The 27608-nt window shown below is 57.0% G+C and overlaps 1 protein-coding gene and 1 pseudogene across 5 annotated transcripts; one reads left to right on the plus strand and one right to left on the minus strand.

Annotated features, from left to right (window-relative positions):
- Window positions 1–1522: 1522 nt before the first annotated feature.
- Window positions 1523–27487, minus strand: MAP4K2 (mitogen-activated protein kinase kinase kinase kinase 2). 5 transcript variants are annotated; one of them, XM_057726352.1, is made up of 32 exons: window positions 27359–27487; window positions 27177–27234; window positions 26856–26946; window positions 26705–26769; window positions 26344–26399; window positions 25977–26024; window positions 25848–25890; window positions 25375–25447; window positions 25166–25297; window positions 25028–25090; window positions 24579–24660; window positions 24379–24486; window positions 23867–23945; window positions 17267–17325; window positions 16581–16624; window positions 16461–16499; window positions 16333–16366; window positions 16107–16212; window positions 15928–16016; window positions 15802–15843; window positions 15618–15702; window positions 15444–15523; window positions 15297–15357; window positions 15087–15204; window positions 11390–11448; window positions 11173–11276; window positions 10909–11086; window positions 9996–10064; window positions 9789–9875; window positions 9472–9542; window positions 9317–9372; window positions 1523–9214 (listed from the first exon to the last, which is right to left on the minus strand). In XM_057726352.1, exons 1-32 carry the CDS (start codon window positions 27452–27454, stop codon window positions 9127–9129), a joined length of 2463 nt encoding a protein of 820 aa, XP_057582335.1. In that variant the 5' UTR covers window positions 27455–27487; the 3' UTR covers window positions 1523–9126. The 5 variants fall into 5 exon arrangements, 4 of the variants coding, with proteins under 4 accessions (XP_057582335.1, XP_057582334.1, XP_057582336.1 ...); XM_057726351.1 differs by having other exon boundaries at window positions 9317–9390; XM_057726353.1 differs by lacking the exons at window positions 17267–17325; window positions 24579–24660 and having other exon boundaries at window positions 9317–9390.
- On the plus strand, window positions 1536–3290 carry LOC130848212 (tubulin beta chain-like; annotated as a pseudogene).
- Window positions 27488–27608: the final 121 nt, after the last annotated feature.

Raw genomic sequence — 27608 nt, forward strand, 5'->3', positions numbered from 1 at the left:
CAGCAACGAAGACCTAACACAGCCAATAAAATAAATTTATTAAAAAAATAAATAAAAATAAAAGTAGCCTTGGGACTTCCTAGGTGGCGCAGTGGTTAAGAATCCGCCTGCCAATGCAAGGGACATGGGTTCAGTCCCTGCCCCAGGAAGATGCCACATGCTGTGGAGCAACTAAGCCCGTGCACCACAACTGTTGAGCCTGTGTGCTCCAACTACTGAAGCCCAGGTGCCCAGAGCCCGTGCTCCACAACAAGAGAAGCCACCACAGTGAAGAGTAGCCCCTGCTCGCTGCAACTAGAGAAAGCCCGTGTGCAGCAATGAAGACCCAATGGTGCCAATAAATAAATAAATAAATTTATTTAAATACATAAACAAAAGTAGCCTTTAAAATAAAGTGATAATCAGGACTTCCCTGGTGGTGCAGTGGTTAAGAATCCACCTACCAATGCAGGGAACACAGGTTCAATCCCTGTTCCAGGAAGATCCCACGTTCCTCAGAGCAACTAAGCCCACGCACCACCACAACGAAGAGTAGCCCCGCTCTCTGCAACTAGAGAAAGCCTGCGCACAGCAACGAAGACCCAACGCAGCCAAAAGTTAAAATTAAAAATAAAAAATTTTAAAGTTTTAAAAAATAAAGTGGTAATCATAAATATTGCACTTTCCTGAGTTCTGTGTGTCATTCTAGCAAATTATTGAACATGAAGGGAGCTGCGGGAACCCCTGAATTTGTAGTCAAGTTAGAGGTGTGGGTAGCCTGGTGACCCAGTATTTGTGATTGAAATCCTTCACCTGTGGGTCTTCACCAACTCAGGTAGTTCGTGTCAGAAGTGAATTGCAGGACATCCACTTGGTCAGAATATAAAGAGTAAGAAGTTTCAGGGTTTCCCTTGGTGGTCAGTGGTTAAGACTCTGCAGGGGGCACCAGTTCAATCCCTGGTGGGGGAACTAATATGCTTCATGCCCCGTGGTGCAGCCAAAAAAAAAGTTTTGACTCCTTCTTACTAATCTCTGGCGTTTTCTGTCTTTTAGCTCTAATCTGATAGTTCAGAAACCACAGGCCCCTGGCAAGATTGAGAGGTAGTATGCAGCTACCCGAGCCTGGAGGGAGCAAAGCCACAGCTGTTCAACACCCCCCCACCCCTCCCCCGCCCCATGTCCAGCAACACGTGATTCCATTGCCCAAATTAGGAATAATATCTACTATGGTGTGAGCACAGGTGATGTGATGTACCAAGTACTTTTCATAACTTTTTTTTTTCTAGAAAACCATGTTTATTTACAACTTCCTATTGAAGGTCATTTGAACAAGGGGAGGGGATGGGTATTGGAATTTGTGAGTTAAGTGCAAATTAGAAATAATAGTGCTCTCACAACCTTCCTGCCGCCACGTTTGGCTCTCGCAGCTCCAGCCTCTGGGGCCCGTCCCATCCTTCCAGCCTGGGACCAACAGCAGAGAGAAAACTCAATACATACCATTTTCTTGCCCCATATACACTTTGAGGCAAGCAAAAGGATTAGAATATATTTTAACAATGAGGGAAATTATGCACATCCAGGCCGGTCAGTGTGGCAATCGGATCGGTGCCAAGTTCTGGGAGGTGATCAGTGATGAACATGGCATCAACCCCACTGGCACCTATCATGGGGATAGCGACCTGCAGCTGGACCACACCTCCGTGTACTATGATGAAGCCACAGGTGGCAAATATGTTCCTCATGCTATCTTGGTGCGTGTAGAACCCGGGACCATGGACTCTGTTCGCTCAGGTCATTTTGGGCAGATCTTCAGACCTGACAATTTGGTCAGTCTGGGACAGGCAACAACTGGGCTGGGCCAAGGGCCACTATGCAGAGGCGCCCAAGCTGGTTGACTTGGTCCTGGATGTGGTTCAGAAGGAGGCTGAGAGCTGTGACTGCCTGCAGGGCTTCCAGGTGACCCTCTGGCTGGGCAGGGGCACGGACTCTGGAATGGACACCTCCCTCATCACCAAGATCCGTGAAGAGTATCCCAACTGCATCATGAATACCTCACCCAAAGTGCCCGACGCTGGTTGAGCCCTACAACACCACTCTCTCTGTCCATCAGCTGGTGGAGAACACTGATGAGACCTTTGATGAGGGCCTTGACAACAAGGCCCTTTACGACATCAGCTTCCACACCCACAAGCTGATCACGCCAACCTATGAGGACATGAACCACCTTGTCTCAGCCACCATGAGTGGTGTTACCACCTGTCTCTGCTTCCCTGGCCAGCTCAGTGCTGACCTCTGCAAGCTGGCAGTCAACATGGTGCCCTTCCCATGTCTCCACTTTTTCATGCCTGGCTTTGCTCCTCTAACCAGCCGTGGAAGCCAGCAGTATTGGGCCCTCACTGTGCCCGAGCTCACCCAGCGGGTCTTCAATGCCAAGAACATGAAGGCTGCCTGTGACCCCCGCCATGGCCGGTACCTCACCATGGCTGCTGTCTTCCGTGGGCGAACGTCCATGAAGGAGGTGGACGAGCAGATTCTCAACATGCAGAACAAGAACAGCAGCTACTTCGTGGAGTGGATTCCCAACATCAAGACAGCCATCTGTGACATCCCACCCCGTGGCCTCAAGGTGGCAGTCACCTTCATTGGCAATAGCATGGCCATCCAGGAGCTGTGCAAGTGTATATCAGAGCAGTTCACGACCACGTTCCGCTGGAAGGCCTTCCTCCACAGGTGAGGGCATGGACGAGGTGGAGTTCACCGAGGCTCAGAGCAACATGAATGACCTCGTCTCCGAGTACCAGCGGTACCAGGATGCCACCGAAGAAGAGGAAGAGGATTTCGGTGAGGAGACCAATGAGGAGGCCTGAGGCCGAGTCCCCATCACCTCAGGCTTCTCACCCCCATCAGCCTTCTTCCTCAGCTGCCCCTTTTCTCTCCCTCAATTTGCATTTTCTGCCTCTATCTAGTTTTTCTTTGGAAGGGCGGGGGGGGGGGGGTGTCTAGAACAGTGCCTGGCACATAATAGGCACTCAGTAAATACTCGTTGTTTGTTGAATGTCTCCCCTCTCTTTCCCCTCTGGGGAACCTAGATTTCTGCCATTCTGGGTAACTCTGTATTTCCTTCTGGTGCCCACTCCTCCCATCTGTCCAGTTAACATGTCCTTCTCTGTTTTTTAGATAACTCTCCGAGAAGCTGGGTCTCATCAAATTCCATTTAGAACCGTGTGCTGAACACCTGGATAGATGACCACCATCCTAGGCCCATGTGGCAGCCCAGGGTGAGGAAACCAAGAGCAGGCAGAAGTCCCTACAAGGAATGAGTGGGGTTTTGGAGAGGGGCATCCAGGCTATTAAGTCCTAGTTTCCAGATATCTCCCTGCTCCTCTCTCACCTTCTCAGGAGGTGTTAACGGTATTATCTCCATTTTCAGTCTCCCTCCAAGCTCTGTCCTGAGCTATTTCCTTTAAGGTTCTGGCCACCACCCTGTCAAGGAGGATCCTTCCCTCTTCCACTTTACCTCTTTCATAATGTTGGATTCCTTCCTTCCCCAGGTCAGAAAAGGGGGTCAAGAGGAGCAAGAGAGAGACTAGCCTTAGTCTCTAAGCCTCCAGAAAGCCTCCTCCCAACCCTATCTTTTCTTACAGAAAAAAAATGAATATCAGCCCTTCTATACCTATATGGAAAGGTGTGTGCTGTGACCTAAATGTCATTCCCCAGAGAGGGGACGACACCCTTCATCTTTTGGCAACATCTCATCTCTTACTCTTGCTAGTGCCTCCCACCCCCCCCCATCCTTGGTTTTGTCCTGTTCTACACTTCAGGTTTCTATTGTGTTGAAAATAAATGGGAATTGAAAAAAAAATAAATAATAGCAAAATAGATACGCACAAATCACATAACTGATAAAGCACTTTTATCCAGACTCTCAAAACTCAACAATATGAAAACAAACAGGGACTTCCCTGGTGGCGCAGTAGTTAAGAATCCTCCTGCCCATGCGGGGGACATGGGTTCGATCCCCGGGCTTGGAAGAAGTCTGCACGCCTAGAGCCCGTACCCCACAACAAGAGAAGCTACTGCAGTGAGAAGCCCGAGCACCAAACGAAGAGTAACCCCCGCTCTCTGCAACTAGAGAAAGCCCGAGCGCAGCAACGAAGACCCAACGCAGGCAATTAAATAAATAAATAAGTAGAATAAAGTAATTAATTAAAAAATAAAATACAGTAAAAATTAGAATTAAACCAAACAGGGTAAGTGAAACAACACCTACCATATGACCCAGCCCTTCTACTCCAAAGCGTTCACTCAAGAGAAGTGAAAGTATATATCCATATAAAGACATGTATGTGAGGGGCTTCCTAGGTGGTGCAGTGGTTGAGAATCTGCCTGCCAATGCAGGGGACACGGGTTTGATCCCTGCTCCAGGAAGATCCCACATGCCACGGAGCAACTAAGCCCGTGTGCCACAACCACTGAGCCTGCGCTTTAGAGCCCGTGAGCCACAATTATTGAGCCCATGTGCTGCAACTACTGAAGTCCACGCGCCTAGAGCCTGTGCTCCTCAACAAGAGAAGCCACGGGAGTGAGGAGCCTGCGCACCACAATGAGGAGTAGCCCCCACTCACCACAACTAAAAAGAAAGCCCATGCACAGCAAAAAAGACCCAACACAGCCAATAAAATAATAAATAAATAAATTTATATATATAAAAAAAAGTATGTGAATGTTCATAGCAACTTTATTTGTAATAAGTAGCCCAAAGCTGGAAACAGCCCAAATGTGTATCAACAGGCAACTAGCTACACAACCTAGTACATCCATACGATGGAATACTGCTTGGCAATAAAAGGAATGACATGGATGAATCTCAAAATGATGCTTAGGGAAAGAAGCCAAATTAAAAAAAGTACATATCGTATGACTCTATGTATATAAATTCCAGAAAATGCAAATTCAGCTATAGTGACCAAAAAGCAGATCAGTGGTTACTTGGGGATGGGGAGGCAAGGAGGAACAGGAGGACCTGATTACAAAGAGGAAGCTTTGGGGGTGGCGGAAACGTTTATCTTGATTGTGATAATGGTTTCCCGAGTGTCTGTGTGAAAGTCATCAAATAGCATGTTTTTAATATGGGCATTTCGTTGTGTGCTGATTATACCTCAAGAAGCTGTTTTAAAAGGAGCAACAGAAGGAAGCAGCTAGAGAGAGGGACCTAACCATAGTTTGTCACAGAACATTGATTTCATCATCTCCACTTGACTTCACCACCTAAGAAAGGATTATCTTGGCTTTTTGGTTTTGTTTTTTAAGCCATTACAGAGGTTTTTTTGAGTGATTACTTTAAAATATTTAACCTAACGTTTCCTTAACATTTGTTTGTTTGTTTTGTCCATGAGGCGTGGCATGGGGAATCTTAGTTCCCTGACCAGGGATCGAACCCATGCCTCCCGCTGTGGAGGCTCGGAGTCCTAACCACTGGACAACCAGGGAATTCCCTTACACAGTATTTGATACATACAAAAGGGTGTGTGGAACCTTATGTGCATTAAGAACTGAGCTACAAATAGAACGCCCATGCACCCACCACCCAGCCTGAGAACCACGATATTACCAACACCTTTGCAAAATTATGGGGTCCATTCCCACTCCCCTCCCAGGGGCCATCATTTGAATTTTGTGCTTTTTCTTCCCTTGATCTCCTAAGAGTTTTATCACACGTGGTTAAATCACTGAACAAGAGATGGTTTCATTTTGCTTATGTTTGCTATCATACTGTATCATTTTATGCAATTCACTGTTTTCATTCAGCATTACATCTCTATGATTCACCTGTGTTGTTGTATCCTGTGTATTACAATACATCCAATCCTCCCTACACCCTGCAGGTAGACCTAGGATATGGTCTACCTGGCGAAAACACAGCTCAGCAAGCTCACCCAGTCCAGAGGCCCAACTCCAGGGCCTCCTCTTCATAATATCACACTCATTCCTTCACTCAGAAAGCATGATTGAGGGCCTTCTGTGTACCAGGTAGTGACGAGGCAGTGGACATGCCACCGTGAGCACGGCCAATACCCCACTGTCTTGAAGCGCACATTCTGGCTGTCACCTCTCACCTTGACCCTCACTTGACTCAGCATATGGGCCAGTGACCTGAACATCCTGGGGTACCCTTGCCTCTTCCACTTACCCACAGAATGGCTTAGAGAGGCTGATCTGACCCTTGCCAGAGCCTTCTGCCCAGGGAAGGCAACGTGACAGTTGCCACAAGGACAACTGTCACAAGGACAAAGACAGCCAGCTCTGACCCAGCAAGGCCACTTCCGGGAATTTATCCTATGGGACACTTGAATATGTACACAGTGGCACTGGCATAAGAGTATTTATTGCTGCATCATTTGTAACATGAAACTAGCAGAAACAACTGAACTTTCCATCAGTAGGGATATAACTACAGTTAATTCACATTAGTTATGGAAAACCCATCCAGTGGAATACCACTAGCTATAAAAGAACAAAGTGGGAGCCACTGATCATGGAAAGCTCTCCAGGACAAATTTTTTTTTTGGCCACTTGCTCAGCTTTCGGGATCTTAGTACCCCGAGTAGGAATCAAACCCAGGCCCTCAGCAGTGAAAGCGCAGAGTCCTAACCACTGGACCACCAGGGAAGTCCCTTCAGGACAGATTTTAAAGGGCAAGATTAGAACAGTGTGCGGAATATATTACCGTGCATGTAAGAAGACTAAAGCATACCAAACTGCTTAAACATGCATAAATACTTCCACAGGGTTCAAAAGTAACTGGGACCTGGATAGGAGACTTTTCATTGTATCTGTTTTGTATTCTTAAAAAAATTGTGTATCATGGCCAAGGGCTATCTATTAAAAAACAAAGATAAAATAACAATTTTGGTCTTTCAGTGCATATTTCCTGGCTTCTTGGCCTTTCTTTGGCTGGTAGCCAGGCTTTGCTGGCAACAAATATTTTATCGGGGCCCCTGCTTTTCCCAGCCCCCCCGACACCCCCCTCTTTGGCACATTACATTCTGACAACACCCCCAACCCTCCTTTTAGAGTGTTGGGGCAGCCTGCCACAAGGTGGCGCTGTCTGCTGCCTGCTGCTCTGTGAGCTGAAAGTCCTCTCCGGGTACCTGGGGTCAAGGGTCAGGGGTCTCTGTCCACTGAGCAGAAGCTAACCTCCCCACCCCTGGCACTCCTTAATCCTGCCCCTCTGCTAAGAAATCTGGAAAAATGAGGTTAGGAATCATCCCAGTAACCCCCTCCATCTGGCCCATCAAATGCCCCAGCCCCCGCCCCCCGCCCCAGGTGGATGCAGACAAATCTTCAGAAGTTGGAAGGTGCCTCTTACCTTCCTTTGGGTCTCAGGGAGAACACAGGCAGGTGTGCCTGGTGCACAGGAGCTGTGTCTCTGCCCCAATGTGACTCCCCATTTCAGCTGAGAAACCCTCCCTTGTGGCTAAGAGAGCAGTCACAGCTCTGCTGGAGGGTGCACAAGGGGACAATACGACAACCATGAGATGGCCTGGGGTCCCCTGCCAGGAGCACTAGGGACTGGCATGCCATCCACCCAGCACCCACCCACTCATCATTGCATTTATTTATCAAGTATTTACCAATGGCCCACCAGGCGTAGAGTTCTCATTCTAACACTGGCCTTGAACATCAAAAGGGAGATGATCGGGCCAAACAGACCCTGGACCTTTGCTTAAGCTCCTCCCCCAGACCCAGGCCTTCCCACCCTCTGCAGCCCTGGTCCTGCCTGTGCACCTGACCCCTCCTTCAAGGCCAGCTGCCTCGTTGGCCTCACCTGCCCAAAGGCGCTGGTCAAGAGCAGCCTGGTCGGTGCCTGGGGCCACAGGGGGCTCCCTGGCCTGGGGGGAGCCCTCGAAGAGGGAATCATGGGAGAATGACGATGCAAAGCACAAGGCCAGGAACGGGTGGACAAATGTGCTCTGGAGATGCAGATTCTGGCAAAGAGGACAGCTCCCCTCACTGGGGGCTGGTCCACATTCTTGGTAGGGACCCCTCTGAGAGTTCAGGGATTGGCACTGAGGCGACGCTCTGGGAATTCTTATTAAATGGACACAGACTAATCTTCCCAGAGTCTAGCTTGGTAAGCAAGCCTGTGTTCAGTAATCCCGGCCTGACAGAGCAACTGATACCCAGGCAGCAGGCGGGAGGCCGCGAGGCAGCCCCAGGCTTGGGTGGGGGATACAGGTCATGGCAGGCTGTCTCCACAGGCCAGCCTCCCTGGGGCTGGGTGGAGCAGCCCTTAGCGGGCCCTTACTGGGCCCTTCCATAGGCTACCTGGTGAGAGATGCTATATGGGGCAGGGGAGCTCTGGATGAGTTCCTTTGTTTAGTGCCTCCCCCTGCCATGCCCACCCCACCTACTCCTCCCCCTACATCTGCATGACTCCTTGGCCACAAAAGAGACCTTACCCTGCAAGGCTGAGGGCTCATCCTGAGCAGAGGAGCCTGAGCCCAGGAAAACACAGCGACCCTGAGATGCCCCTGGGGGCCACGGCCTCCCCCTCACCTCTGCCTGGCTCCCCGTGAGAGAACCACCAGAACACTGGTGGCCCTCCTTCCATGTGATGTCCACAGCACCTGGTGCCACAGAAAGAAACCTGTGCTGGCGGGAGAGGTGGAGGGAGATGAGTGGGCTCAGCTCCCCCTAACCCAGAGGGACCACTGGAATAAAATCAAACCAGCTTTAATACCAATATAGTCTCTCTTTTAAATACCGTGTTCCCCAGGACAGAGCACAGGGACAGGCTCTTGGCAGGAAGAGTGGAAAGGAAATGTGGAACCAAATGGAATGCACAGCCCCGGGCCCGCCCCTGACCTGCCCAGGGCCCCTGCCACGGGGCACTGGGGACTGGCTGCCTGCCGGGAACGGGGAGGTGGCAGCAGCTTCCTCTGGTCCAGTTATTGCAGAGGTGTGGGGTAGGCGCCCCTCCCCTCCCCAGCCCCCAAACCCTTCTCAGGATTTCTGCCCTTCAGACCAGCAGAGCCAGGGCCTGCTCCCCTGATCTGAGAGGGGCAGGCTCAGTTCTGCCTAAAAGAACTGCCACCAAGGCCTGGGGCACGCGGGGGATGCCCCTGGCCAGGCTGGCCCACTCGCTCAGTAACTGCTCTGATGGCCTGTGAGAATGTAGAGGTTGCTGTGAGCCCCTGGCTTGTCGGTGGGAATGCTCTCAAGGATGATGTCTCTGGAGGGGAGAGAACCGCAGGTGAGCAAGGTGGGAAGACACCTGGGCACCTCCACCTGGCCCGGAGGGCATCTGAAGGGGAGGCCACGGCACGTGTCCTACCTGTGGGCCCCAAGCACCCGGAAAATCCTTGTCTCGTCTGTGATCTCCTGGGTCACCTGGGAAGAAAAGGGGCACTGAGGCCACCCCAGCGGGTCCTCTCCTGAAAGGTGGGGACAACTGGGTGGGGAGCCACCAGGTTCTGGAGTCCCACTCACCTCATTGGTGTCAAGGCTGCGGCCTTGCATCCCATGACTCCAGAAGGCCAGCACGCTGTCCTGCAGACACACTGGGGGGAGGGCCAGGCTGCCATCAGCCCTGCGCTGCCCTGGGGACATTGGCTCCCCCAGCTATGCCCTGGGCCCAGGTCTGGGTCACAGAGGTCCTCACGGACTGGACCGCAGTTGACCAGGATGGCTCTCGAGAGGGGCTGAGGGACCCGCCTCCTTGTCCTGCTGCCAGCCCGGGGCCCCAGGGCCACATCACGTGCTCCAGGCAGGGGACACTCCACCCCATCTCTGTCTGGCGCACTCACCCACAGTCTCGATGGGGAAGTCAAATGTCAGCACAGGTGCCAGCGTGGCTGTGGGCTCGCCCAGCAGGTTGACAATCCTCACGCAGCCTGCACAGGGGGTGGGCTGGTGGGCAGGGTGGGGCAGCTCCCTTCTGGGGAGACAGACCCACATGGCCTCCCTCACCACCCCCTCCCACTGCTCCCAGCCCTGATCCCAGGAACACTCACGGTCAAAGCACACTAGGACTGTGTCCCTGTCCACCTGGATCACCTGCTGGGCTGAGCCCGGGAGCCCCTCTGCAGGCAGAGAAGGGAGACATGGCCTGGCTGAGCCACCAGCCCCGCTCTGGCCCCAAGAGGAAGACACAGGGGGTGTGCGTCAGCCAGCTTTCACCACGAGCACACTTCACAACAGCCTGGGACAGGTTACAATGCCTAATCTCACTGCACAGCTGGGGAACTGATGCTTTGCAGCAAAGTGACCCATGACCAGGGACAGGGCTGAGGCCCAGGGAGCCTCAGGAGGGCAGGGGCTCCGGAGTCAGGAGAACCAGGCTTCATGACTCAGTCACTGCGTGACCTCGAATCTCTGAGCCTCAGTTTCTTCACTTGTACCCCAGGCGTGACGATGCCTTCCTTCCAGGGCCATTGTGAGGATCCAGAATGAAGTCCCATGAGACCCTTGGCTGGGGGTCTGGGCCACCCCAGGGCCTTGGTCCAGGGCGCCTTCCCTCTCCTTTACCCACCACCACTCACTCCACTCCCCTGAGCTGTCCCAGAACCCAGGGTCCTGCTTCCTTGCTCAGAATGGAGGCTGGCTTCTGGCACCCGTCTTCCCCGGTTTGGCTCTGTCCCTGCAGCCCCTGCAGGGTTGGTCAGGTTTTCTCAGCTGCTGAGTCCTTTGGTCTAATGACATCTTTTACAGGGAGACCCAGCTGAAGGGAGGCTGGGAGCTTCGGGTCCCCAAGGTCTCCGTGGAGCCGTAAGCTGTGGGGAGCTCTCTCTCTCTCTATGTATATATATCACATGAACGTGTGTGTGTGTGTGTGTGTGTGTGTGTGCGCGCGCGCGCGTGCGCGCATTTGCGCACGTGCACGCGCACACACACACACTCACACAGCAGCCTGGCCCTCCAGCTCACCGGGTGGGATGAGGATGTCCGGCATCAGGCCAGCCTCCAGCGGCAGGACGTGGAACAGGACGCGACAGCCGGGCCCTTCGGGGCCCTCGGCCCCCACGCACACCTGCGGTAGCTCCTTCCCATCCAATACCAGCGGCTCCAGCATCCCTGCTGGGCTGGGCAAGGGACTGGAGAAGTTCTGGGGGCAGCAGGGGCGCTCAGGTCTCCGTTTCTCCTCCCAGAACCCCTGCCACCCGCCTGGGGGTCTCCCCACCCACCCCGCACCTTCAGCAGCAGGAACTTCTGCAGCGGCTCATACCACTGCAGCAGGAGCAGGCTGGCGGGCAGCGCGGCCAGCAGGAAGGTGCTGCCTGTGTGGGGGTTCCGCACTGCGAGAGAGGAGGCGGTGGGCCCAGGGCTGTGCCCGCCTGCGCCCACCCGGCCCCACCCTGCCCCGCCCTCCCCACCTTGCCCCGCCCTCCCCACCTCGCCCAGCTCTTACCCACGCGACACTGCAGGCAGCCTTTGGTGTCGGGAATCTTGGTGGACAGGGCAAAGCGCCTGTGGGGGTGACAACCAGGGCAGGTGTCACGGGTGCCATCCTGGGCGAGACCCTCCGCAGATCCCTAAAGGGTGGGTGCTAACACCTTCCCTGCCTCACAGGTGGCAGACAGGCTCAGAGAGGCCAAGCCACTTGCCTGAGTACCCAAGAAACCATGAAGCTGTGAATCGCACAGGATGTGACGCAGGGCTCATGGCTGCAGCACCCCCTCCACAGCCTGGAGCGTGTATATCCAGCCCAGGGGTCTGGGTCACAGAGTTCTCTCTAACCATGCAACTCAGGGCAAGGCACTCAGCCCCTCCGTGCCTCAATTGCCTCATCTGCAGCCTGGGATAACCGTGATACCCACCTCGCAGGGTCGTAGGGAGGCCTAAATGAGTTAACTTAGGGGAAGGGCTTGCAGCGCAGCCCGGTACATCAGGTGCCCTCACAAAAGGCTAGCTTTTCTCATCCTGCTATGATTACTTTCTCACCTATTTTCGGTCATTGTAAATCCTTTTTAGGCAAAGGCAGGGTGTAAATGAAGAAATGAATGAAGAAACGAGGGTGGGAAAGGGCCGGGATTTGATGCGAGCTCCAGCTCCTCCAATGGCCAAGCACTCAGGGCCAGTCCCCGCCCCACATGTCACAGATGCGCAAGCCAGGCCGAGGAGAGGAGATGAAGACTGGTGAGAAACAGCAAACGTCCTGCCCTCTGCTGCTTCAGCTCAGGCTATTTCGGGGCGGGGGGCGGGGGGGGGAAGTGGGTGGCTCACCTTGGTGCTGAGGGAGAAGTGGGGTCCTTGCTTTGGTTACTGGCTGTCCCCCAAACCCTCAGGGGACCTTCCGAACCTGTTTCTTCCTCTGGGGAATAGGGCTACACGTCAGCAGCCCTGCCACCTCCTCCCAGCGACCCAGGCCCTGTCTGCACCCCCTGCCGGGATGTGGGCCCCGCCAAGGAAGCCGGCACCTCTTGCTCCCTCTCTGTCCTCACTCTTCTCTCTCCCCTTGTTCCTTCCACCCTCTTCCCAAGCTGGCCTTCAGATGGGACACAGGCAGATATTTTTTGTTTTTCTCTCTAACCATTCGAGATCTCCACTGTGATGCTGTGAGACTGTGATTTCCCAAACACACACCCAAAGCTGCCTGTGACTTGAGGCTGTAATGGGCCTGTTTCCTGCAGAGGTTGGCTTAGGACTGAGGTCAGGAAGCCCCAAGGCCGTGGGGCTCCCGATGTGGTCCTTACGCGAGCCCGCTGCACAATGGCCCTGGGCCCCTTGCCTCCCCAGCTGGTGGAGCCATGGCTTGGCCTCCCCCGCCCTCCCCACCAGCTTCCACCACCCATCTGGTCATGAGGATATCTAAGCCCACAGCCCGCCTGCCCACTCAGAACTCAGCACCACCCCCCCCCCCAAAGGGCTGAGGACCCACTTGCATGTTTCAAACTCCATGTGACAACACTGACTTCTGCTCCACCCATAGCTGATGACAGCTCCATCCTTCCCGTTGCCTAGGCCAAAACCTTGGAGTCATCCTTGACTCCTTTTTCTCTTCTATCCACCAACTGTCAGGAAATCCTGTTGGATCCGCTTTCAAAATAAAACTGGACTCTGACCACTTTTCTCCTCCTTCACGGCTGCCCTGGCCCAAGCTGCCATCACGTCCCACCCGACACGTCCCTCCCGACACGTCCCTCCCGACACATCCCTCCCGACAGGTCTCTGCGTCCACCCCCACCCCCTCCGGTCTCCTCCCAGCACTGCAGCCAGAGTGACCAGTGAAAGCCTCAGTCACGCCTCTCCTCTGCAGTGGCCCTCAGGCTGCTCTGAGTCAGGGGCAGAGGCCTCACTGTGGCTACAGGGCTCCCCGAGGAGGGAGGCCAGCTCCCTCTCACTCCACCCATACGGACCCACCGGCCTCCTTGCTGTTCCTCACACAGGCAGGCCCACTCCAGCCCCCCATATACCCTCAGGACTCGCACCATCACTCCCTCCGAGTCTTCGCTCGAACAGCACCTTCTCAGCGAGGTCCTTCCTGACCACCCTGTTCCAAACTGCCTCCTGGCCCTCCTTCTCCCTGCTCTTCTCCACGGGGCACTCTCCCCTCTGCGTCACTGCTGTACAGATTCCTCCTCATGTCCATTGCTGTCTGTCTCTCTCGACAGGAGAGTCTGAGGAATACAAGGGTCTCTTGTTCCCAGGTGTATCTCAGGCCCAAGACACTGCCTGGCGCATACTAGGTGCTGAATGGCTAAAAGAGGGACTCTACTGCCTCATAAACGCACCACACAGGCAGCTCTCTGGGGGTGTCCCAGTCCCTACCTTTCCCTCACGCTCACTCCAATTAGTCCCCAAATCCTGTCAATCCCAATTCCTAAGTATTGCTCCAATGCATCCAGTTCTCAACGCCCTACATCGTCTCAGGTCCCTATACTGGCCTCCTTCCCAGGCCCTCTCATCACCCTCCCCCTCCGTTCATCCTTCCCACTGTCACCACGGCAACCAGCAGATGTTCCTGCTTGCATCTGCCCAGACGAGCCCCTCTCTCCTTCCCCCAGCTCCAGGAGAGGGCACTGGACGCAGGCCTGGCCCCTGGCTCCTCATCCCCTGGCCACAGTGACCGGCCCAGGGCTAGGCATGGACCTAAGCTAGGCCAATGAGAACTGGCCCTAGACTATTGTGGGAATTACTTGGAAACAGAGGTTCCGCTTCTGTGGGGTTGTTAGCTAGTGAAATGCTGGCCTGGACCTGCCGGCAGCCATCCCTGGACAGGAAAGTCTGTGTGAGAATGAAGGTGACAGAAGGAAAACAGAGCCAGGAGATGCAGGAAGATGCCTGAAGACGACATTTAAGCCTGGATCCAGCTGGACCTGCGGCTGGCCCTACTCCTACACGAGCCATTAAATTCCCTTTTGTGCTTAAGCCAGGGAGCTGAATCACCTGTGACAAAGAAGAATCCTGACTGACACAGAGGGATGCTTCTAAGATGCTCCCGGTGCTGCTGCCAGTCGGACAAAGCCCAGATCCTGGGCCTGGCATCAAAGGCAGGGCTCCGCCACCTGTGCAGCTTCCTCTCGGGCTGCTCCCCCTCCCCCCTCAGGCCAAACACCCCTAACTCCCCAGATCGACTACTAGAATTCACACTTGTGCCTCCCACTTCTGGAAGCCTGTGCCCTAACTCATCTTCCTGGAAGACCCCACACACTGTCAAAGTCCATGAGTTCACCTGGCCTCTCTGAGGCCTCCCCACCCCTCCCAGCTCTCCCACTGGCTCACCTCAGTCCCAGGAGCTGATTGGCAAGGACTTATTTGATCAGTCGTCCCCAAGCCCAGCCTAAGACCTGGCACATAGCAGGTGCTCAGGAAACATTCACCCCCACAGCCTACCTGCCACAACCCCCAGAGCTTGTCCACACGTTCACATCCACTGTTCTCCTTCCCTCCCAACAGGCCTGGGCGCAGGGGGAGGGGAGGCTACCAACTGTACTGACCAACTGTATTGACCGATGAGGAAACCAGGCCTCAGAGAGGCCAAGTGCAATGTCTAAGATCCCAACAGTCTCAGTACCAGGGAACGCGGCATTCCAGCCCTGGCTCTGTCCCTCTGCCTCCCCCTCCTCCCTCATCCCTGCAGGGCCAGGCTCCCCAGGGTCTCTGACCTGGGGATGATGCGCTGGGTGAGGCGATTGGTGGGGATGGACAGGGGGACCTGTTGCTGTAGCCGCCGCTGCTCAAACAAGCCTGGGAGGTCGTGGGCCCAGATGTGCGTGGATTTCCCTGCGGAGGGATGGGAGGCAGGCGAGAGGGGTTTAAAGTGTTTGTTGGTGGGAAGGGCGCCGGCCCCGCCCCCTGCCTGCCCCAACTCTTACCTGAGAGTGACAGCAGCACGTTGTTCACGCAGTAGAGCCAGGTGCAGCGGTGTGAGATCAGCTGGAAGCCACAGAGCGACAGGTGGACAGGGGTCAGCACCCCAGGCCCCCAAGGCCCTCAGCGCTCCCCCTCCAGCCGGGCCTCACCTTCTCCAGTGTATCCTCATGCAATTCATGCAGGTTGAGGGTGTAGATGCCTTCCTCGGCCCCCACCACCAGGAACTGGTCTGCAGGTTTGGGTATGGGGTCAGAGGGCAGCCATGTCCCCTGGCCCCAGCTGGGGATTCCCGGGCTCCTGCCTCCGCCCTGCCCCTGGCCTACCCCGGGTGACAGGGTGAACCCAGGTGACAGCAGCGTGGATCCGCAGGGGACAGCCGTTGAAGACCTTGGAGAAGCAGGCGCCCATCTGGAGAGGAGGCAAGAGGCTGATAAGAAAGCACCAGGTTGGGGGCGGGAGGAGGGAGCAGCAGGCAGCGGGGAGGGGAACCTATGGGCAGATACTTACATGCACCTTGGGGGTCGGGGGGAGCCCATGGCAGGATGACCTCTGGGAGGGAGGGAAGGAGTCAGGGCCACACCCTCAGCCTCCCATCTCGCCACCCCCCCACACACACACACAGCACCCCCTCACCTCATGGTGTTCCTGGTGCTTCATGGTGGCCCAGGCGGTGGAGAGCAGGGCGGGGCTGTCAGGGCCTGGGGGAGGTGGGGGGGGGGCTCCTGCAGGCACGGACCTGCTGTGAATTCCAGTCCGGGACCACCACCCCCGCCCCGGGGCCGGCCTCCTGGTCCCCCAAGCCTGGGACTCACCTGGGAGGCTGGATTGAAGGTCCTCAGAGGGGGGCTCAGCGGGGGGCGACCCCAAGAGCGGGGCCCTCTTGATGGTTCCTATGGCATCATCTGGGGAGTCCAGCTCCTGGTAGGAGGGTAAGGGGACCCAACCCAGCTGTTCACAGGTGACTCCGTAACCTATTTCCACCCCAACCGCACCCCCTATGGCACTGCCCCCCATCCCCAGCACCCTTCCTCTCCGCACCTGGAGTTCCAAGGCTGGCCGGATGGTCAGGCTTCTGCCAGGGAGCAATTAGAAGGCAGTGAGGTGTGAGATGCGACTGGGTCCCAAGCCTGGCCGCCCTACCCCTCCTCCGGGCCCCAACCCTTCACCTTTCCTCCAGGGCCTCCTGGACCGACTGCAGCAGACTCCTGGGCAGGGAGGGGAAGGGGTCAGAGGTCAGCCTTTCCTCCCGCCCCCACCCCCCTGCAGGTTCCCTCCCCATCACTCACCCACTCAGCTCCTCCTTTCCCAGCAGCATCCACTCCTCTTCCCACTGTGGGAAACCAAGTCGGGAAGACAGGGAGGGAGGCAATGAGACAGACAGGCAACGTGAGAGCGTGCTGGCAAGATTGCGGGAGACAGAGAGGGCAGGCAGACAGACAGACAGATGGAAAGTGAGATGCTAACAGGCAAGAGGATTGTGAGAGGGACAACGAGAGGCAAAGAAAGCGTGAGAGAGGGACAAACAGAGACACAGCGAGAGAGGAGGAGACAGAGAGTGAGAGAGAGAGGCGTGGCGGTACTCAGATCATGGGGGCGAAGAGAGAGGCTGATGAGGAGAGGCAGCGAGAGCAGAGATGGTGAGTCAGACAGCTCAGCAGTCACAGCAACCGAGGCAGAGAGGAACGTGCCGCAGGGGGTGGGGGGGGCGGGGTCCTCTGACTAGTGACAGGCCCAGGTTTTAGAAAGGCGTGGTCACCCTTCCACCCCCAGCTGAGTGTCCAAGACAACCTGCCCCAGGAAGGCGCCCCCAGACTTCCAGGTCCCTTGGCGGACAGGCCTGCTGGGACAGCTCTCCCAGACCCGAGGGCCAGGCTGTCTCTGCTCTGAGGCTCCTGGGTTTGAGATGCTTGGCCACCCGCATGCCTCCCCAGCCCAGCCCTGTGCACCACCTGCCACACAGCCGGCCCCTCACCGGCTCGTTCAGCGGGTCTGTTTCCTTCCTGCGTGGGGCGCCAAATTTCACCTGGTGAACTGGGGGGCCCAGATCCAGGGGTTAGGGGGCCAGAGTCTCAGGACTGACCCCTAAACTCACACCAAATCCACACACACAGGCCCCAATCCACACAGCAACCCCCCAGCTCCACCACAACCACCCATCACCAAATCCACACATAACCCCCAATCCACACAGTCCCCACCACCAAATCCACACACAGCCCCCCACCACCAAATCACACACAGCCCCCCACCACCAAATCCACATATAGTCCCCCACCACCAAATCCACACAGTCCCCCACCACCAAATCACACACAGCCCCCATCACCAAATCACACACACAGTCCCCCACCACCAAATCACACACACAGTCCCCCACCACCAAATCCACACACAGTCCCCATCACCAAATCCACACACAGTCCCCCACCACCAAATCCACACACAGACCCGCATCCCCAAATCCACACACAGTCCCCATCACCAAATCACACACAGCCCCCCAACACCAAATCCACACACAGTCCCCATCACCAAATCCACACACAGTCCCCCATCACCAAATCCACACACAGTCCCCCACCACCAAATCACACACAGCCCCCATCACCAAATCCACATACAGCTCCCCACCACCAAATCCACACACAGCCCCCATCACCAAATCCACATACAGCCCCCCATCACCAAATCCACACACAGCCCCCCACCACCAAATCCACACACAGTCCCCATCACCAAATCCACATACAGCCCCCCATCACCAAATCCACACACAGCCCCACACCACCAATCCACACAGTCCCCCACCACCAAATCCACACACAGCCCCCCACCACCAAATCCACACACAGCCCCCACCACCAAATCCACACACAGCCCCCATCACCAAATCCACACACAGCCCCCCATCACCAAATCCACACATAGCCCCACACCACCAATCCACACAGTCCCCCACCACCAAATCACACACAGTCCCCCACCACCAAATCCACACACAGCCCCCATCACCAAATCACACACAGCCCCCCACCACCAAATCCACACACAGTCCCCATCACCAAATCCACACACAGCCCCCCATCACCAAATCCACACACAGCCCCACACCACCAATCCACACAGTCCCCCACCACCAAATCCACACAGCCCCCCACCACCAAATCACACAGAGCCCCCCACCACCAAATCACACACAGCCCTCCATCACCAAATCACACACAGCCCCCCACCACCAAATCCACACACAGTCCCCACCACCAAATCCACACACAGTCCCCATTACCAAATCACACACACAGTCCCCCACCACCAAATTACACACACAGTCCCCCACCACCAAATCCACACACAGTCCCCCACCACCAAATCACACACACAGTCCCCCACCACCAAATCCACACACAGTCCCCCACCACCAAATCACACACACAGTCCCCCACCACCAAATCACACACACAGTCCCCCACCACCAAATCCACACACAGTCCCCATCACCAAATCCACACACAGTCCCCCACCACCAAATCCACACACAGACCCGCATCCCCAAATCCACACACAGTCCCCATCACCAAATCACACACAGCCCCCCAACACCAAATCCACACACAGTCCCCATCACCAAATCCACACACAGTCCCCCATCACCAAATCCACACACAGTCCCCCACCACCAAATCACACACAGCCCCCATCACCAAATCCACATACAGCTCCCCACCACCAAATCCACACACAGCCCCCATCACCAAATCCACATACAGTCCCCATCACCAAATCCACACACAGCCCCCCATCACCAAATCACACACAGTCCCCCACCACCAAATCCACACACAGCCCCCATCACCAAATCACACACAGCCCCCCACCACCAAATCCACACACAGTCCCCATCACCAAATCCACACACAGCCCCCCATCACCAAATCCACACACAGCCCCACACCACCAATCCACACAGTACCCCACCACCAAATCACACACAGCCCCCCACCACCAAATCCACACACAGCCCCCATCACCAAATCACACACAGCCCCCCACCACCAAATCCACACACAGTCCCCATCACCAAATCCACACACAGCCCCCCATCACCAAATCCACACACAGCCCCACACCACCAATCCACACAGTCCCCCACCACCAAATCCACACAGCCCCCCACCACCAAATCACACAGAGCCCCCCACCACCAAATCACACACAGCCCTCCATCACCAAATCACACACAGCCCCCCACCACCAAATCCACACACAGCCCCCCACCACCAAATCACACACAGCCCCCCACCACCAAATCCACACACAGTCCCCCACCACCAAATCCACACACAGTCCCCATTACCAAATCACACACACAGTCCCCCACCACCAAATCACACACACAGTCCCCCACCACCAAATCCACACACAGCCCCCCACCACCAAATCCACACACAGTCCCCCACCACCAAATCCACACACAGTCCCCCACCACCAAATCCACACAGTCCCCATTACCAAATCACACACACAGTCCCCCACCACCAAATCACACACACAGTCCCCCACCACCAAATCACACACAGTCCCCCACCACCAAATCACACACAGCCCCCCACCACCAAATCCACACACAGCCCCCATCACCAAATCACACACAGCCCCCCACCACCAAATCCACACACAGTCCCCACCACCAAATCCACACACAGCCCCCATCACCAAATCACACACAGCCCCCCACCACCAACTCCACACACAGTCCCCATCACCAAATCCACACACAGCCCTCCATCACCAAATCACACAGAGCCCCCCACCACCAAATCCACACACAGTCCCCCACCACCAAATCCACACACAGTCCCCCACCACCAAATCCACACACAGTCCCCCACCACCAAATCACACACAGCCCCCCACCACCAAATCCACACACAGTCCCCCACCACCAAATCCACACACAGTCCCCATTACCAAATCACACACACAGTCCCCCACCACCAAATCACACACACAGTCCCCCACCACCAAATCACACACAGTCCCCCACCACCAAATCACACACAGCCCCCCACCACCAACTCCACACACAGTCCCCATCACCAAATCCACACACAGCCCTCCATCACCAAATCACACAGAGCCCCCCACCACCAAATCCACACACAGTCCCCCACCACCAAATCCACACACAGTCCCCCACCACCAAATCCACACACAGTCCCCCACCACCAAATCACACACAGCCCCCCACCACCAAATCCACACACAGCCCCCCACCACCAAATCCACACACAGCCCCCCACCACCAAATCCACACACAGTCCCCCACCACCAAATCCACACACAGTCCCCCACCACCAAATCCACACACAGTCCCCATTACCAAATCCACACACAGTCCCCCACCACCAAATCCACACACAGCCCCCCCCCACCAAATCCACACAGTCCTCCACCACCAAATCCACACACAGTCCCCCACCACCAAATCACACACAGTCCCCCACCACCAAATCACACACAGTCCCCCACCACCAAATCACACACAGCCCCCCACCACCAAATCCACACACAGCCTCCCACCACCAAATCCACACACAGCCCCCCATCACCAAATCCACACAGTCCCCCACCACCAAATCCACACACAGCCCCCATCACCAAATCCACACACAGTCCCCCACCACCAAATCACACACAGCCTCCCACCACCAAATCCACACACAGCCCCCCATCACCAAATCCACACAGCCCCCCACCACCAAATCCACACACAGCCTCCCACCACCAAATCCACACACAGCCCCCCACCACCAAATCCACACACAGTCCCCATCACCAAATCCACACAGTCCCCCACCACCAAATCCACACACAGCCCCCATCACCAAATCCACACACAGTCCCCCACCACCAAATCACACACAGCCCCCCACCACCAAATCCACACACAGTCCCCCACCACCAAATCCACACACAGTCCCCCACCACCAAATCCACACAGTCCCCCACCACCAAATCCACACACAGTCCCCCACCACCAAATCCACACTGTCCCCCACCACCAAATCACACAGTCCCCCACCACCAAATCACACACAGCCCCCCACCACCAAATCCACACACAGTCCCCATTACCAAATCACACACACAGCCCCCCACCACCAAATCACACACAGCCCTCCATCACCAAATCCACACACAGCCTCCCACCACCAAATCCACACACAGCCCCCCACCACCATATCCACACACAGTCCCCCACCACCAAATCCACACACCGTCCCCATTACCAAATCACACACACAGTCCCCCACCACCAAATCACACACACAGTCCCCCACCACCAAATCCACACACAGCCCCCCACCACCAAATCCACACACAGTCCCCACCACCAAATCCACACACAGTCCCCCACCACCAAATCCACACAGTCCCCCACCACCAAATCCACACACAGTCCCCCACCACCAAATCCACACAGCCCCCCACCACCAAATCACACCCAGTCCCCCACCACCAAATCACACACAGCCTCCCACCACCAAATCCACACACAGCCTCCCACCACCAAATCCACACACAGCCCCCCACCACCAAATCCACACACAGCCCCCCATCACCAAATCCACACAGTCCCCCACCACCAAATCCACACACAGCCCCCATCACCAAATCACACACAGCCCCCCACCACCAAATCCACACACAGTCCCCCACCACCCAATCCACACACAGCCCCCCACCACCAAATCACACACAGCCCCCATCACCACATCCACACACAGCCCCCATCACCAAATCCATACACAGCCCCCCACCACCAAATCACACACAGCCCCCATCACCAAATCCACACACAGCCCCCATCACCAAATCCACACACAGCCCCCATCACCAAATCCACACACAGCCCCCATCACCAAATCCACACACAGCCCCCCACCACCAAATCCACACACAGCCCCCCATCACCAAATCCACACAGTCCCCCACCACCAAATCACACACAGCCTCCCACCACCAAATCCACACACAGCCTCCCACCACCAAATCCACACACAGCCCCCCACCACCAAATCCACACACAGCCCCCCATCACCAAATCCACACAGTCCCCCACCACCAAATCCACACACAGCCCCCATCACCAAATCACACACAGCCCCCCACCACCAAATCCACACACAGTCCCCCACCACCCAATCCACACACAGCCCCCCACCACCAAATCACACACAGCCCCCATCACCACATCCACACACAGCCCCCATCACCAAATCCATACACAGCCCCCCACCACCAAATCACACACAGCCCCCACCACCAAATCCACACACAGCCCCCATCACCAAATCCACACACAGTCCCCATCACCAAATCACACACAGCCCCCCACCACCAAATCCACACACAGCCCCCATCACCAAATCCACACACAGCCCCCATCACCAAATCCACACACAGCCCCCATCACCAAATCCACACACAGCCCCCCACCACCAAATCCACACAGTCCCCCACCACCAAATCCACACACAGCCCCCACCACCAAATCCACACACAGCCCCCATCACCAAATCCACACACAGCCCCCATCACCAAATCCACACACAGCCCCCATCACCAAATCCACACACAGCCCCCATCACCAAATCCACACACAGCCCCCATCACCAAATCCACACACAGCCCCCATCACCAAATCCACACACAGCCCCCCATCACCAAATCCACACAGTCCCCCACCACCAAATCACACACAGCCTCCCACCACCAAATCCACACACAGCCTCCCACCACCAAATCCACACACAGCCCCCATCACCAAATCCACACACAGCCCCCATCACCAAATCCACACACAGCCCCCATCACCAAATCCACACACAGCCCCCCACCACCAAATCCACACACAGCCCCCCATCACCAAATCCACACAGTCCCCCACCACCAAATCACACACAGCCTCCCACCACCAAATCCACACACAGCCTCCCACCACCAAATCCACACACAGCCCCCCACCACCAAATCCACACACAGCCCCCCATCACCAAATCCACACAGTCCCCCACCACCAAATCCACACACAGCCCCCATCACCAAATCACACACAGCCCCCCACCACCAAATCCACACACAGTCCCCCACCACCCAATCCACACACAGCCCCCCACCACCAAATCACACACAGCCCCCATCACCACATCCACACACAGCCCCCATCACCAAATCCATACACAGCCCCCCACCACCAAATCACACACAGCCCCCACCACCAAATCCACACACAGCCCCCATCACCAAATCCACACACAGCCCCCATCACCAAATCCACACACAGCCCCCCACCACCAAATCCACACACAGCCCCCCACCACCAAATCCACACACAGCCCCCCACCACCAAATCCACACACAGCCCCCATCACCAAATCCACATACAGCTCCCCACCAAATCCACACATACAGCCCTCCACCAACTCCATACATACAGCCCCCGCAACCCAAACACAGAGCTCCCCACCAAATCCACACACAGCGCCCCTATTCCCCAAAGCAGACTCACACTGGATCTCCGAGGGGGTCCTCTCAGCTGGGCCATGCTGCCCCCGGGAGTGAATGGTGTTGGGAAACATGTCATAAGTCTACAAGAGAACACAAACAGTGGACACAGGTCCACACTCACCTCATACCAGGTATTCCTTGAGGTGTTTTACACACACTGACGTGTTTGTTTTCACGACAATGCTCTGAGATTATTGCGAAATTAAATGGTATCCTTGTTTCACAGATGAGAAAACCAGCAGAGAGAGGCAGGTAACTCGCCAAAGATCACAGAGAAAGCAGAGGATGTCTTAACTAGAGTCACGACCATGCTGGGCCAAAAGCAAGAACCTATCACAGCGGGGCGGCAAGGAGGCAAACCAGTTCAGGGAAGATTCCTAGTAGGCGGGCGCAGCCAGACCGAAGCTCCCTGTGCCGGAAACACACAAGCTGAAGGGACCTTGATTTCTATCACCTCTGCGTGCCTTACGACCAGACCAGGTCAAGACCCAGTTCCCAGCGGCTCTCACTTACCTCCAGGTCACAGTCTTCTGGGGAGGGGGTTCCCAGGTGGGGGTCATTGGCCTTGTCCAACAGCTGTGTGAGGAGAGCCCGGGGCAGCTGCTGGGTCGTGAAGGGGTGCTGGAGGATGGAGGAGGGTGCAGGTTGGTCCCTGGCGTCCAGGCCCCTGCTTCTGAGCGCCAAGCCCCCTGCCCCACGCCCCTGCCTCCCACCTGCAGAAGCTTCTCTGCTGTTGGCCTCTTCTTGGGGTTCTTGGTCAAGGCAAGCTTGAGGAAGTGATGGAAATACTGGGTCCTAGTGGGTACAAGAGCCCCCACCCCCAGGCCCAGGTTAGCCCTCAGGCAGCGCAGCCTGTCACCGTTCCAGAGGAGCCTGCTGGGCCTGCCCAGGAAGGAGCCAGCCTGAGGCTGAGGGCAGCTGGCCTGAGCAACACTGCTGTTGCGACATGGCAGCGCCTCCACCATCAACCATCTGCCCTTCTTCCCTGTCCACACCGGTCCCCGGCCCAGAGGCAGAGCCCAGGGCCCTCCTGCAGATGGTCTGTGGGGGCCCAAAGAGGGCAGGGCCCATGAGGCTGCACTCTGGGGGCTGGCAGACGCCTCCTCTGCCCGCATAGGGCTGGGCTGAAAAGGGGGCCCCAGCAGGGGATGTAGGCCCTCACCAGCGAGTCTTGTCTCTCAGCTTGGGCGGCTGGAAGCTGCTCTTCGACATGAGCATCAAGGCCCTATGGAGACCACGGGTCAGGGGTTGGGGGTCACAGGGCTCTTGGGGTCAGGCAAGGGGCAGGGATTCAGCTGACCTCATGGGGTGCAGGTGGAAGAGTGGGGGCTGCAGCTCGCCCAGCTCGATGGCGGTGATGCCCAGGGCCCAGATGTCACACAGCTCATTGTAGCCACCTTTGCGCTCCACGGCAGCCACCTCCGGTGCCATCCTAGAGGTGGGGTCACAGATGAGACGGCCGGGTGCCCCACTGTGGCCCCACCCCCTCAGCCAGAGGTGCAGCCTCACCAGTATGGAGTCCCAATGAAAGACCTCCTCTTCGCCACAGATGCCGTCAGCTCACCTGACACCCCAAAGTCAGCTGCAGGGGGAAAGAGCCGCTCTCACCCGACCTCTGGCTGCCACTCCCCACCCATGTCCAGGGCTCAGGCTCAGGATGCACCCGGCAGGGCTGAGACAACAGGCGGCCCAGGTTCAGCCACAACTGCCACAGGCATAAGGCAAGGCCAGGTCCCCTCTTGGGTGGGGTCAACCACCTTCTAGCCCTGACCAGGCGCCCGGTCCCATGTTAGACTCCATTCAGACCCAACCACATCCAACTTCTAGCAGGAAGGGAGAACTGTTCCACTTTCTAAATGGGGAAACTGAGGCTCAAGTGGTGAAAGGACGTACCCAAGGACAAGCAGCCCTGGCAAGCAGGCTCTAAGACTCCAGAAGCTCCCATAGAACCCGCACCCTGATTGTGTCCCCAGAGTACTGACCCAGCTTGACATCTCCCTGGAGGGTGAGGAGAAGGTTGGCTCCCTGTGGGAATGGAGGAGAGAGAATCCCGTCTGGTGCCCCCGAGAGCCTCCTCCTCCCTCCCACGATGCCCTGGGCCAGACCCCTACCTTGATGTCTCTGTGGATCTTCCCCTGAGAATGCAAGTGGTGCAGCCCCTGGGGACAAAGAGGAGCCCCTGAGTGCAGCTAGCCAGCATATCCCACCTCTCCTGAACCCCGTCTCAGGACTGGGGTCCCCCACCCAAGCGGCTTCTTCCTCCCCTCTCCCCAAACAGGAAGTGACTGAGCCAAAAGGGAAATGGGCTGCTTCCGGCAACAGGGCTGGGGCCCCTTTCCCCCAGGACCCACAGCCCCTCAGGCACCTCTCCCTGAGGCACGCCACCCACCCCACCCCCCACCACACACACTGGTCAGCTGGGCTCCCTGCCCTGCTCCTGGGGACTGGGGGTGTGAGCAGCTCTAGGGGCCCAGCTACCTTCAGTGCCTCCCGGCACACATAGGCAATCTGCCGTTCCTCCAGGGGCCCAGTGGCTGAAATGGAAGGGGTAAGGGCTGGCACGGGGGTCTGGGGTATATGCTGACCCTCCCAGGCTCCACCCTGCGGGGCGGGGAGCAGCAGGCACTGATGGCGAAAGGGGAGTCGGCCACATCCCCTCCCAGCACAGGCTACGATATACAGCCCAGAGAAGGACAGCATTTCTTTCAAGGTCACACAGCTAGTGAGAAGCAGACAGGGGCCCAAGGCCAGGGCCCCGGGTCTCCCCTCCTGCCTTACGTTGGGGTGGGGGATGGGAAGAAGGCTGTGGCCCTCTGGGGCCTGGAGTCCTGGCCCTCACCGTGGTAAATCTCCTGCAGGGACCCCCCTCCGCAGAACTCCATGCAGATCCACAAGCGGTCATTCCTGAGGTGACACAGAGGTGGGGTGGGCACATGGCAGGGCCACATGGGGGCTGCCTGGGGGCGGGCAACGGGATAAAGCAGCCTCACCTGAGGTAGCTGCCAATGTAGGCCACCACATTGGGGTGGCGGCACTCACGCAGGATGGTGATTTCCTGCTGAAGGGAGCTGATATCGTCCCCTGGGAAACACGGCGCATCATGAAGGGGGCCGCCTTAACTCAATGCCCCCATCTGCAAAATGGGCACAGACTGCCTCCTCTCTCCAGGCCAGACAGGTGCCAGGCGACGGTACCTCCCGGGGCCTCCCTCTCAGGGGGCCTGGGAAATGTCAACTCTCCGCCCCTCACACCGCGCCCGCGCGGCGCTCTGCCCTCCCTCCAGCGCTGAGGTCCTGGCTCTGGGCCCTCACCTGGGTCTAGCTTGACTATCTTGACCGCGGCCAGTTCGGACGTGACCGTGTCGCGGGCCTGCAGGGGCGGAGGGGGTGAAGCGGGATGAGGAGGGGGCGGGGCTGGGGGCCGGATCCCGCAGCGGGGCGCGGGGCGCGTCCCCTCCTCTCCTCCCTCCCGCGCGTCCCGCCGCCCGGCGCACCTTGTAGACGTCGCCATAGGTCCCGGCCCCCACGCGCTGCAGCAGCTCGAAGCGGTCCCGCGGATCCTGCAGCGACACGTTCTGCAGCAGCGCCATGGCCCGGCGCCGGGCGGGCGCGAGCTGCGGAGCCGGCGCGGGGCTGCGCGGGGCGGGGCGGGGCGGGGTGGGACCGCCGGGGCGGGCGCGGGTGGCTCCGAGGCCGCGGGGGGCGGGGCCGGGGCCCAGGGCGGGGCCAGGGCGGGGATGCCCC

Source organism: Hippopotamus amphibius, chromosome 3 (assembly GCF_030028045.1).
Source record: "Hippopotamus amphibius kiboko isolate mHipAmp2 chromosome 3, mHipAmp2.hap2, whole genome shotgun sequence".
Lineage (NCBI taxonomy): Eukaryota > Metazoa > Chordata > Mammalia > Artiodactyla > Hippopotamidae > Hippopotamus > Hippopotamus amphibius.